This window comes from Balaenoptera musculus, chromosome 1 (assembly GCF_009873245.2).
Source record: "Balaenoptera musculus isolate JJ_BM4_2016_0621 chromosome 1, mBalMus1.pri.v3, whole genome shotgun sequence".
Classification (NCBI taxonomy): domain Eukaryota; kingdom Metazoa; phylum Chordata; class Mammalia; order Artiodactyla; family Balaenopteridae; genus Balaenoptera; species Balaenoptera musculus.
The window spans coordinates 137,466,871-137,480,224 of NC_045785.1; the positions used below are offsets into that span (position 1 = coordinate 137,466,871).

The following is a 13,354-nucleotide window of genomic DNA, read 5'->3' on the forward strand; positions in this document are numbered from 1 at the left end:
CAAAACTAGCTTTTGAGATTAATTTTGGGACGTCAGTGTGTCATTTCTTATTAATATGAAGATATGTTGTTGAATATTACATATTCAACATATCTGCATATGTATTGAGTATGAATTAGCTCATCAACTTTATTCTCTAATTATCATCTGCTGTGTGTCTAAAACATACAGAGGGCCCTCCCACTCCCTAATCCTGATGCCCGAGCGGCGTGGGCCTCAGAGGTTGAGAAGAGCGGGAGGAGGTCGCGGCGGCGGGAAGATACTGCACTTTGGCGTAAATTGCAATTGATTAGGGATCGTTTCTCAGACTCAAGTTAGAAGTGAGCGTTCAGATAAGTGAGGCCGCCGTTGCTGCTTTGAACACCTCAGAAGGGGAGAATGGATTTATCAGGAGTGAAAAAGAAGGGCTTGCTAGGAGTCAGAGAAAATAATAAAAAGTCCAGCACTGGGGCTCCTTCTCCTACCAAACGCAAAGACCGCTCTGATGAGAAGTCCAAGGATCGCTCTAAAGATAAGGGGGCCACCAAGGAGTCCAGCGAGAAGGATCGTGGCAGGGATGAAACTCCAAAGAGGCGCAGCGCTTCCAGTGGTAGCAGCAGCACCAGGTCTCGGTCCAGCTCGACCGCCAGCTCGGGCTCGAGCACCAGCACGGGCTCCAGCAGCGGCTCCAGCTCATCTTCAGCATCGAGCCGCTCAGGAAGTTCCAGCACATCCCGCAGCTCCAGCTCCAGCAGCTCCCCTGGCTCTCCGAGTCCTTCTCGGCGCAGGCAGGACAACAGGTGGCGTTCCGGCTCCAAATCCAAACCACCCAGAAGAGATGAAAAGGAAAGGAAAAGGCGGAGCGCTTCCCCTAAACCCACCAAAGTGCACATTGGAAGGCTCGCCAGGAATGTGACCAAGGATCATATCATGGAGATATTCTCCACCTATGGGAAAATTAAAATGACTGACGTGCCTGTAGAAAGGATGCGCCTGCCTCTGTCTAAAGGCTACGCAAATGTGGAGTCTGAGAATCCAGATGAGGCCGAGAAGGCACTGAGGCACGTGGACAGAGGACACATCGATGGCCAGGAGATCACTGCCACCACTGTGCTGGCCCCCTGGCCTCGGCCACCCCTTCAGGAGATTCAGCCCTCCCAGGAGAATGCTGCCACCGCCTCCCATGTGGTGCAGGTCACCCCCACGGATGAGGAGGAGGTCGCGTTCCCCTCGGCGCAGGTCCCCCGTGCGCCGGCGCCACAGGAGCCGCTCCAGCTCCAACTCCTCACTATAAGCAGGGCCACAGAAGCTCTGCCCTGTGACTTGTATCCCAACCAACTCACTTTTGTCACTTTTTTAGCCGAAGGAGGATCGGTAGGGAAGAAATCCCTCACTCAGGGGCAGGCTTCGGAGGTGAAGGCAGTAATTGCTACATTTCCTCTGGCGGCAGAGTTCCAGCTGCAGGAGTGTTGTTGGTTTGGGGAGTCACGCTTATAAAGATGCCCTCCAGTTTTCTGGCTAGAAAGCTTCCACATTTCTAGTTCCTGAGAATCAATTTAGTGGCAAAGCCAGCAGGGATGAGCAGGGGGCTCCAGGAGGTGGTACAGCCCCAGCCTGGGAGCATGTTTTCCCCTTCCACAGATGACCTGGGGCTGATCTGGTGGGCTGCTCGCGCCCTAACCTGCTGGCCTGCGGGGTCCCACAGGAAAGGGTGTGCTTTTATGCAACTGCAGTTCCTGTTAGCCTGGCCCTGCTCCCCTGCTTGAGTCTTCTTCTGACCTCTAGGGCCAAATACCCGAAATGGTTCTTTTCACGTGTACTCATGTGTGTGCACACACATACATACACACACACACACAATCTCCCTTTCTCTCTGAAACTGGTAAGTTGAGAGCCAGCTCTGTCGGGTCATCCCGCCCCCCCCCCCCCCGTTTTGTTGGTGTTCATGGTGGTCGTGCAGGTTACCTTGGCAAAGTGTACATGGCTTTTTTGGCTTTTATTGTACAGTCGGTACTATACATTTTCTGTTTTCAGTTTTGTAACATTGTAGCATTTTAGATAATATTGTGTTTGTACTTTGTTGTGTGGAGAAAAGAATTGTGTTGAATAAATCTAGGATTAGGGCTTCCCTGGTGGCGCAGTGGTTGGGAATCTGCCTGCCAAGGCAGGGGACACGGGTTTGAGCCCTGGTCTGGGAAGATCCCACATGCCTCGGAGCAACTAAGCCCGTGTGCCACAACTACTGAGCCTGCGCGTCTGGAGCCTGTGCTCCGCAACAAGAGAGGCCGCGATAGTGAAGAGGCCCGCGCACCGCGATGAAGAGTGGCCCCCGCTTGCCGCAACTAGAGAAAGCCCTCACACAGAAACGAAGATCCAACACAGCCAAAAATAAATAAATAAATAAATAAGTGAAATTCTAAAAAACAAACAAACAAACCTAGGATTAGAGTCCAAAAATAAATAAATAAATAAATAAAACATACATAGGTAGAAAGAGTTCTAGGCACTAAGTGACTTTCAGTTGCATTTGCAGGACTGTATTCAAGGCAAGAGTCTACATGTAAAGGGGATGGTGAAGAACAAGGTACAGGGAATGTGAGACATGCCCTGGGAACACCAGTGGTTCTGGATTTATTGTAAGAGGTACGTGGAACCAAAGTTTCTCTGGGAGGGAGGGAAAGGTGTGCTTAGAGGAGAGGAAGGCCATTATTCAACATGAATGATGCTGACCTCACAGTCTTCTGCATAATCATCTGTCCTTCCCGTATAAGCAATGCTGTGAGGCAGAGAGGCAGCACTCATACGCTGACAGCGCCCCTAGTGGGAGGAGGAGAGTTTGCACCCAGGTCACAGCACTGCCTGTGAACCCTCAGTCTCAACCCTCAGCTTCTCCGTTTTCTATACCTCTTTAATATCAGAAAGTCCAATCTGTCCGTGCCCTTGAGGATGAAGGTCATTTTCTTGACTGTGAGAGAGTGGGGATTTCAGTGTGAAAATGCTGTGGGAGAGAGAGCTTAAGATTGCTTTACGGGGCTTCCCTGGTGGCGCAGTGGTTGAGAGTCTGCCTGCCAATGCAGGGGAGGCGTGTTCGAGCCCTGGTCTGGGAGGATCCCGCGTGCCGCGGAGCAGCTGGGCCCGTGAGCCACAATTACTGAGCCTGCGTGTCTGGAGCCTGTGCTCCGCAGCAAGAGAGGCCGCGATAGTGAGGGGCCCGCGCACCGCGATGAAGAGTGGCCCCCGCTTGCCGCAACTGGAGAAAGCCCTCGCGCACAGGCGAGGACCCAACACAGCCATAAATAAATAAAAAAAAAAAAAAAAAAAAAAAAAGAACCGTGTGCTCTCTGACATATCTCAAAAACGGTTCCTTTAAAAAAAAAAAAAAAAAAAAAAAAGATTGCTTTACGGAAGGGCTGACCTTCCTTATTTCATGTTAACTTCAACTTTCTTTTCTTTTTCTTATGCAAGTGTGGCATAGATTGGCCAGCAATTCACCATATTCATTTCCTTTTCCTTTGTATGCTGATAAACTACAATTTCCACCTGCCTTGCAGATGGATGCAGCCTGGCAACTGTGTTCTGGCCAATGGAGTGTGAATGGAAGTGACATATATTACATTCCGGTCACATCCATAAAATCCTGTCTCGAATACTCTTCCATGCTATTTTCCTTTCCTCTGGATTTATACAGAATATCACAGCTTACTTAAAAGCCATATGTTGTTGAGGATGGAGGAGCTGCAAGATGAAAAGGAAAGATTTCCTGGATTACTCCTTTTAGGAGGCCTGTACATTGTTCAGGAACACTCATTTTAGATTACATGTGGTCAAGAAACAAACGTTTTTTGATTAAGCCATGGAAATTTTTCACATTGTTTGTTATAGCAGCTAGTTTACCAGAGCTAAAGCAAAACTAATATGGAGCCTTTAGAGAAAAATTTGGAAAAATCTGTAAGCAAAAAATGAGAGAAAAAATAAGCACCTGCAATTCTAAACCTGATGATAACCACTGTAAATATTTTTCTGTAGAATCCTACCTTTTAAGAAAGCAGGGTGGTGAAATGGGGAAAAAGAACGACTGGAAATAGAGAGACCATGAATCCGGTCGCCATTTCCCCCTAAAGAGCAGAGCTTCGGTTTCTCTACGAAAAAAGAGAAAGAGCTTTGTCATCTGTGTTGTCTAAGGATAGAGGTTGGGGGGTTGGGGAGCAGAGAAAGGAAAAGAAGAGGGAGGGAGAGAGAGAAGCAGGGAGAGAGAGAAGCAGGGAGGGAGGCCTGGGGTTGTTGCATAGAAGGGAGTGATTGTGGAACCCCACAGTATTTCCTTTTTAACTAGTGATCAAAACACCTAGAAAACTTCAAAAAGCTAAATGCTCAGGGAGAGGAGGTAAAAAGGGAAGCCATGCACATGACACTGTGATGAGTGAACCAGGGAGGAGAAATCTCCAGTATTCTCTTTGGTTCTTGCCAGTGCTCTGGGGAGTTGTTGAGCTGCTGTGAGCGCAAGTGGCCCTCTGTGCAGCAAAGGCCTTTGCTCTGCTGAGTATTCACCATCAGCAAAGAGCCAGTACACGTTTCTGAGTAGCCCAGTTCTACCTACATTGGACTGCAGGTGTCAATAAAGCCTGTTTAAGGTCGCTCGTAATGATATCTGCAGCACCTCAGAGCTGTAGATCTAAGGGACAGAGTGGACACTGAGGGACAAGCAGACACCAGTCATCTCCTGACCACCACATTTCTCTCCACTTCTTGGCCATTTCTGGCAGCTGATTGCCAGTGGCCAGAGGGGGAGAGAGGACAGCAGCACTGAGCCCACAGAAATGTGAGGTTGCAAGTGGCATGCATGGGGACAAGGAGCCCCACTTCAGGTCCCGTCCGGGTTGCTCAGGCCCCCACCTTGGCCAGGCATCAAGGCTGCATGTTGTTCATTAAAATAGGAACATCCTGACCAAGACTTTGAAGATAGGAATCACCCGTCACAAACCAGACACGGCCCACCAGTCGCCAAGAAGGAAGCCAAAGGTGGTGAATGATTAGCAGAGCTGGCAGACAGCTCCAGAGTCTGTGGACATCGAGTGCCTTGAAAGAGTTTCCTGAGGAAAACTCAGCTTGACCACAGGAGCCCATGGAGGTCCTTCACGTCCTGGCTGCTCCACACGAGACTCTCCCTCCGACCTGTCTCCCCCCACCACCACCCCATGTTCTTGAGGGGCCCCAGCACAGCCACTGCCACTTGTCTGGCAGGAAATGCCAGGATGAGCCAGAATGCCTTCAGGAATTCAGTACATATGAATTTACTAAATGTTGTAAGATAATCTTGCCCTCACAAAGCTTACGATATAGTTAAAGGTATAGTAGACTGAGACACGCACAGGAAATATACAAATTACACACTAATTAGAGAATGTCATGCTGAATGATGAGTCGAGTGCAGATGAGAATAGTTCAATGACAGGAGGTGTTCCTGGGAGGGGTTCAAGGTTGGTCAGAATCATCCCTGGATATGTCTTAGAAAACTGCCAGAAACTCAGGGAAGGTTCTAGTGTCAAGTACTTTCAAAAGCCTTTATACCAACTTGAAAGGAATCCCTCAGTTCTTATCGTTGCAGGGCCAACATGGCTAAGAACCCAGGGCTGTACTGGCTGTGTTGTAGAGTGGCAGGGCCAATTAAAGGCCTTCCCCACCAGTCTCTAATGCTAAGACAAGGGCACCTGTGGGGGAAGGCATGGGACCTTGAGATCTGGAATGGGGAAACAGGGGAGGCTGAGAGGTTTGAACTCCCCAATTCCATAGGACCTCTCTTTCTGATGGAGGAAACCCGTCTTCCCACTTGAGAGAAAAAGTCTTCCTCTGCATAAACACCTTTCAATGACTGCACCCAGGAGGGTCCCGTCACCAGGGGATGCCAGTCTCTGTAGGACCTATTCCCACCACTCTTAATACCTCCATGTCCCTAACAAGAGTAGATCCCAACACAGCCCAGACAAGGGGGTACAAGACCTGGCCTGAGGTGAGAGAGGGAATCGACCCACCAAAAGGGTTATGAGACCTCACCAATCGGCATTGGCAAGAGTATGGGGAACGTGGATGTGAATGAATTCTAAAGGTGTTTGACTATGTAAAATGAAATTGAAGAGTTGATTGAGCCTCATTTATCAATATGAGTTGACTCTAGTGAGATTCTAGGTTTAATACGTGGCTTGAGCATCTGGGAATGGTATAAATATTGATAGTTGGCTAGTTTGGCCAATTGAAACCTGGGCTCAGTGGCGGCCTACAGTCAGCAAAGTTGACATACTGGAACTTCCCTGGCGAACTCTAGAGAAGCACTGCCAAGCAGAACATTCTGCAAGGATGAGAAGTTCCTAAAATCTGTGCTGTCCACTATGATAACTTCTAGCCACTTGTGGCTATTGAGCACTTGAAATGTGGTCAGTGCAACTAGGAAGGGAATTTTTCATTGTAATAGATTGAAATTTAACTAGTCACATGTGGACAGTGGCCATTGTAGCAAATGGTGCAGTGCTAGTGTAAAGAGTCTGAAGGCTCAGGAAATGGCAAGGTGACTTCTTTTTTAGCTGAGTCCACACTAGCTGCATCCCGTGTGTTTTGATACATAGAGCGCTTTCACTGTCATTCACTTCTGAATAATTTTTCCATTTATATTTTCATTATTACTTTATTTATTTTTTATTTAACCCAAAAGTTATCTGGAAAACATTTCTCTTTTTATTTCTATCAGTTTTTATTTTATGCATATAGAGGCCGCAGTGTTAACGCATTAAAATTGATAATTGTTATATCTTCTTTGTGAGTTGAAGGTAACAGAAAGGACAAAATATATTTGTCCCTTTTAATGTTAGTGATTCTCATCTTTAGTGTTCTTTTGTCTGATGTTAGTATTATAACATCTATTTTCTTTTATTATTTTTCTAGTCTACTTTTATTTTTATTCTTCAAAAGTATTTTATTTATTATTTTTTTAACATCTTTTTTGGAGTATAATTGCTTTACAATGGTGTGTTAGTTTCTGCTTTACAACAAAGTGAATCAGTTATACATATACATATGTTCCCATATCTCTTCCCTCTTGCATCTCCCTCCCTCCCACCCTCCCTATCCCACCCGTCTAGGTGGTCACAAAGCACCGAGCTGATCTCTCTGTGCTATGCAGCTGCTTCCCACTAGCTATCTATTTTACGTTTGGTAGTGTGTATATGTCCATGCCACTCTCTCACTTTGTCACAGCTTACCCTTCCCCCTCCCCATATCCATTCTCTAGTAGGTCTGTGTCTTTATTCCTGTCTTTCCACTAGGTTCTTCATGATTTTTTTTTTCCCCCTTCGATTCCATATATATGTGTTAGCATACTGTATTTGTTTTTCTCTTTCTGACTTACTTCACTCTGTATGACAGACTCTAACTCCATCTACCTCACTACAAATAACTCAATTTCGTTTCTTTTTATGGATGAGTAATATTCCATTGTATATATGTGCCACATCTTCTTTATCCATTCATCCGATGATGGACACTTAGGTTGCTTCCATGTCCTGGCTATTGTAAATAGAGCTGCAATGAACATTTTGGTACATGACTCTTTTTGAATTATGGTTTTCTCAGGCTATATGCCCAGTGGTGGGATTGCTGGGTCGTATGGTAGTTCTATTTGTAGTTTTTTAAGGAACCTCCATACTGTTCTCCATAGTGGCTGTATCAATTTACATTCCCACCAACAGTGCAAGAGTGTTCCCTTTTCTCCACACCGTCTCCAGCATTTATTGTTTCTAGATTTTTTGAGGATGGCCATTCTGACCGGTGTGAGATGATATCTCATTGTAGTTTTGATTTGCATATCTCTAATTATTAATGATGTTGAGCATTCTTTCATGTGTTTGTTGGCAATCTGTATATCTTCTTTGGAGAAATGTCTATTTAGGTCTTCTGCCCATTTTTGGCTTGGGTTGTTTGTTTTTTTGTTATTGAGCTGCATGAGCTGCTTGTAAATTTTGGAGATTAATCCTTTGTCAGTTGCTTCATTTGCAAATATTTTCTCCCATTCTGAGGGTTGTCTTTTGGTCTTGTTTATGGTTTCCTTTGCTGTGCTTTAATGCCTATGTTTTCATCCTTTCTGTGCCCAGTTGTTTAAGCATATGTCTTATAATCAGCATATAGCTTGACTTTGTATTTTAACCTGTTCTGAAAATCTATTACTTTGACAGGGGAATTTAAGATACTTACATTTATCGTGATCATTGATATATTTGGACTTATGTGTAGAATTTTATTTTATGCTTGCATTGTTTCTTATTTTAGTCCTGACCCCAGTTCCGCTTTTAAAAATATTTCCATAGGACTGAGTAACTTACATTGACTAGAATTAAAATTTCTTCTAAAACAAAGATATGTCTGTTAGAATCGAAGGCGATGGGAACTTGAGACTGGTGATACTTTACTGTGCTTCTGTGTTCCTCCACTTTGCTCACCCCTCTGGCTCCAGCTTTGTAAAACTTTACAGACCATCTCTTTGAATCCTGGAACCTTGACATGCCATATAGGCATATCGCATAGGCAAAGTTGTCCTTTGGTTCTCATGGCACCAATTGTTTGTATGACAACCTCTGTTCTTTCATTCCTCAAATAAATGAATTTTATATGTGAAATTTAACAAAAACCAAGGCCTTACCCGACTCTTCAGAGCAGCACCATCTAAGGCAGCAGTTATTGGTTAGTATCTTTTCTGCCTGCTAAAAAGTACATTTTGAGACATCCTAAGAAACAATAGGATGTGGTGGTTAGCAGTACAGACCCTGGGCCTATTCTGCCAGGGGTGGAATCTCAGCTTTGTCACCTTCTCTGTCGTCCGATAGCTGTAAGATCTCAGTCCAGTAACTTAACTTCTCTAGGCCATGCTTTCCTCATAAGAAATACAAGGTCAATTATAATACCACTCGGAGGATGACTGGGAGGATTGGAAGAGGTGATCCACGTGGAAACACTCAGCACAATCCTCGGCGCACTGTAAGAGCTCAGAAGGTGATAACTGATATTCCTTTTCTTCTTTTTGCTTTGGCTGCGCCATGCGGCATGTGGGATCTTTCTTCCCCAACCAGAGATCAAACCTGTGCCCCCTTGCAAGGGAAGTGTGGAGTCTTAACCACTGGACCGCCAGGGAAGTTCCAATAACTGATATTCTTAACAATGATCTTCGTCCATACCCAGGACTCAAAATAAGACCATTTTCACACAAATGGGCATTTTCTTAATCCCTCCCACAAGGAGAGCTGTGGAACTTCTTGAAGACTCATGACATCTCTATGAAGAGACATAATCTACTTTTCCTGCTATTCTTAGCATCCCAAAGCTGACTGAACATCTATATCCATGAACAGAGGGTCCAGGGTTTAAACAGGTGCTACATGCACTGGCCTCGTACTGATAACCTCTGCCCTCTTTGTACGTTTTGTCTGCAGTTGCTGTATGAAGAAGACCTGGCCTGAATGAAATATTCAGTCCTGGATCTTTTCATGTCCCAAATTAACTTTAATGAGCAAACAGGGAAAGATCAAGAGGGCTGCGACTGGGACTTAGGGGAAACTTTGAAGCAGAAGCCAGGAAGGGGTAGATGCCCTCTGGAATTGGGCCAGCGTTTGCTTTTGATGACAGCAAACCCTCAGATCTTGTTCATCTGAGCTGAAATCAAGGGGCTCTGGTACCAGAATACCTGAGATTTCACATATTACAATGCCTCTGTGTTCCTCATTCAACAAACATGTGTTGAATACCTACTATGAGCAAGAAACTTGCTCTAATGCTTTTATTATATGCTTTGGGTAATACCAAGGTGAATAAGACACTGTCACAGCCCACAAGGATTTTTCCTTCTAGTAGAGGAAATATGATGTACGCAAATGGCCACGTTGGGGGCGGTGGGGGGGGCACTGTGACATGTCGGATAGAAGGTACAAAGTTCCATCTGAGGGAAGAAGGAGCCGTTGCTTCCACCTTGGAAGGAACCAAGACTGCCGTATGCAGGTAGTTAGATGGGAGCTGCCCCTTTAAGAAGAGTGGGATCTGGACCAGTAGAGATGAGCAGTGGTCTTTCAGGTGGAGCACACAGGGTGAGCGCCAGCAGGGCCGTCCAGGGAAGGTTCTGGGAATAGCAAATTGTACCTACCCTGTTTCTTCTAGCTGTGTTTTCATGGGAAAATGTCTTCAGCAATCTGAGCCTCGGTTTCCCCATGGGGCTAGTTCTGTATACTCCTCAGAATAATTGTAAAGATTAAATCGCTTATAATAGGCAAGTGTGTAGATCATTGTATGTGCTTGAATAATGGTAGTTAGCGTCCCTCATGCCTGTTTCTGTTTCTCCCCTTCATTCCAGTCCCTAAGCTGGTGAGAAGCAGATTCCCAGGAATTTCTACTGGGATATGGAATTTGGGGGCAAAAAAGGGAGGGATCGGCAGGTCAATACTGATGTTTAACTGAGGACGTTTAGGATTGCCACAGGCAGTCCCCAGCAGAGGTAGCTCCTCCCTGTCATCAAAGGGCCCTCGTGTCCAGGATTGAACTGTTCCCATCTTGTTACAAACTGCACGATGGCATGAGCATATTTTCCAAGTGTCCTGTCACATCCACATCACCAAAGAGCTCTTCTTTCCAAGACATTTCCTTCACTGCTTTCCCAGTCTTCTGTTTGAAGACATTTCCAGAAAGGAGCTTAAGAATTCATCAGCTGCTCCGTTCCTAGCAGAGTAGGTCTTCTGGACTCGTCTCAAGTGTAATACACCTCATTTGGAGCTATATCTTGTCATTTTCCATTTTTGGTATTCAATTCAACAAATGCTTGAAATAAGATCTTCCCTGTAACTCACTCTTTTGTCTCTAAGTTTTGGCAGAGGCTTCAATGGTTAGTAATACAACCCTTGATGGGAAATCCTGTTGTCATTCCAATGGGAGGTGCTGGAGTCTCTACGAAAGACTTTCAAAGGGAAGGCTTGGAGCCACGCTGCTGGCTTTTGTCCATCACGCAGCCCATGTAAGAAGCTGAGGTTGACAAGAGATTGGAAAGTGGCGATTTCTTTACAGAGAATGTCAGTGAGAAATCATAAATTGCTTAAAGCTTGCTCCCTGACATGTTGAGCTCATTCAGTGAAGTAGAGGCTGTGCTATAACCACACTGTGTTAGGAGTCGGGGAGTCACAAAGGTGAATAGGCCCAATACCTGCAACCTAGGAGCTGCTAAGGAGCTGTAACACCTTTAATAACAGTCACACCCTGAAAAGCCTGACAGTACCATTCCAAAGTAGTATAGGGGATGGGAAAGACATTCCATCTTAGGACCTGGAGTCTCTGTAGCAGGGGATCTGGTCCAGGGCAAATGACAAGGGTGGGGCAAAGGCATTTAGTACAGACAGAACTGCTTGAGACAATCCAAGGTATACAACAAAGCACAGGAATGCTTGCCGATCAAGATCATACAGGCTGTAACTGTGACAATGGGCATGAAAAGTGTGGTATGTTTTAAAGACAAACAGCATAAAACAAATCCTCACGGTCCTTTACAGTTTGCAGAGCTTTGGGGGATATCTTGCTAAGTTTGACAATCACCGCAGCCCATGGATCAGCAGGGAATGTACTTGTTCGACAAAAGAAATAACTGTAGGTCAATGATATTATCTTACCCAGTAGTACAGAGCTAACCAACGATATAACTAGGATCTGACCCTAGGCTTCCTGGTTTCAGGTTTTGTTTGTCAGTTGTTTCATGGCATTTAATCCTCTCCCTCCACACAGGTTATGAGCAGTTCAGTTCTAGCAACTATTGCAAATTTTACTTTTGGAATTATAGGGGTGTGCTGTGAAGATTATATCGATTGATTCACCCATTCAACAGACAATTGCATTTTAATGGGAGGAGACAGATCATAAATGATAAGCAAAAAATGTAAGTATATATTAGATGCCAGTAAAGTCTAGAGAGAAAAATAAAGCAGAGAAAGGGAATAGGATTCACCAGGCCTGCAAGGGGTTGCGATTTTAAATAGGGTCATACATGAAAACCTGTGTGATAATGGTGACATTTGAGCAGAGACCTAAAAGAAGTGACATGAGCTAGTGAGTCATGCACTGTCTGGGGAAGGGACCAGTTAAGACAATGGCAGTTATCCAGATGGCAGCTGATGGTGGTGTGGACCAGGGTGAGAGAGGTGAAGACGGTGAGAAGTGGTCAGAGTTTGTATCATTTTTGAAGGTAGCGTCAGGAGGACTAAGACACTGATGAGATGTGTGGTATAAGAGAAAGGAAAGCACCTCCCCAAACCCCAACACCAAGATTTTCAGCCTGAGGCAAGAAAAAGGTGAATTTGCACTCCGTTGAGATGACAAAGGCTTCAGGAAGAAGAGGATTGGGGGGAAAGATAAGGAGTGTACTGGGGGGCACTTTAAGTTTGAGATGCGTGTTGGACGTTCAAGTGTTGATGGCAATTGGTTATAAGTGTCTGGAGTTCAGGAAGAGGTCAAGACTAGTATACAAAAATGGGAGTTAGCATAGAGTTCTACTGATTTTGAGTCGAGTGATTGTCAGGAATTGTGAAGGATCTGAGTTTGACCCTATTTAAGGTCAGCTTACCCCAGCCTCATGGATGCTGGCAGAAAACATGAGTTCCTGGGGTCACAGACAAAAGACATTATTACTCTCAGCCGTAGCCAGAGTACCCACCTTTCCCTGCCCTGTTCCCTGAATCTCAGTTCCCTAAGGCAATGTGGAGAGGGCCAGAGGTGCCTGCATACACACAGGGGGTTGCATGACAGGAAAGGAACCCCAGGCTGAGGGAGCCTGAGACTTTTGTAACAGGCAATAGGCATGCCTATCCTTTGCTCTGAGATGGACACTATCTGTATGTTCCAAAGCCATTTGCTACACAAAGATCCTTGAAAATATAGTCTGGAATAAAGCCAGTCGGCATCTCTGCTCATGAGCTGTTCAGAAATGCAGGAGAATTGTCTCCCCACATGGTGTCACCCCTGAAGGAGCATTGTGGAAATCTTAAGGGGCACTCTTGGCTTTTACAATGACTGGGGGTGCTACTGGCATTTCATAGGCAGGAGCCAGGGCTATTCGATATCCTGCAATGTGTGGGACAAGTATCACACAAAGAGAACGATCTCATGTCCCACAGAACTTTGAATGTCTTGTCAGGCATTCACTGAAGTGAAAGAAATTATAATTATTTGAATTATGTTAACCTCGACTCTCTTTCCAGTTTACAAAATATTCTTTTTAGTATGGCAATATATGCTTAATATTTAATCATTTAAATCAAAGGCACATTGTACTTTGCTTTGTTCAGAATTTTATCCAAAGTTACCATTTGGG

At 45.2% G+C, this 13,354-nt stretch overlaps 1 protein-coding gene across 1 annotated transcript; it reads left to right on the forward strand.

The window, feature by feature from the left end:
• The first annotated feature begins 225 nt into the window (after positions 1-225).
• LOC118880182 (RNA-binding protein with serine-rich domain 1-like) lies at positions 226-1,339 on the forward strand. The gene is given in 3 exon segments (XM_036823687.1): positions 226-1,050; positions 1,194-1,278; positions 1,281-1,339. Coding segments are annotated over 3 exon segments (816 nt in total). The 5' UTR covers positions 226-378.
• The last annotated feature ends 12,015 nt before the right edge of the window (positions 1,340-13,354 follow it).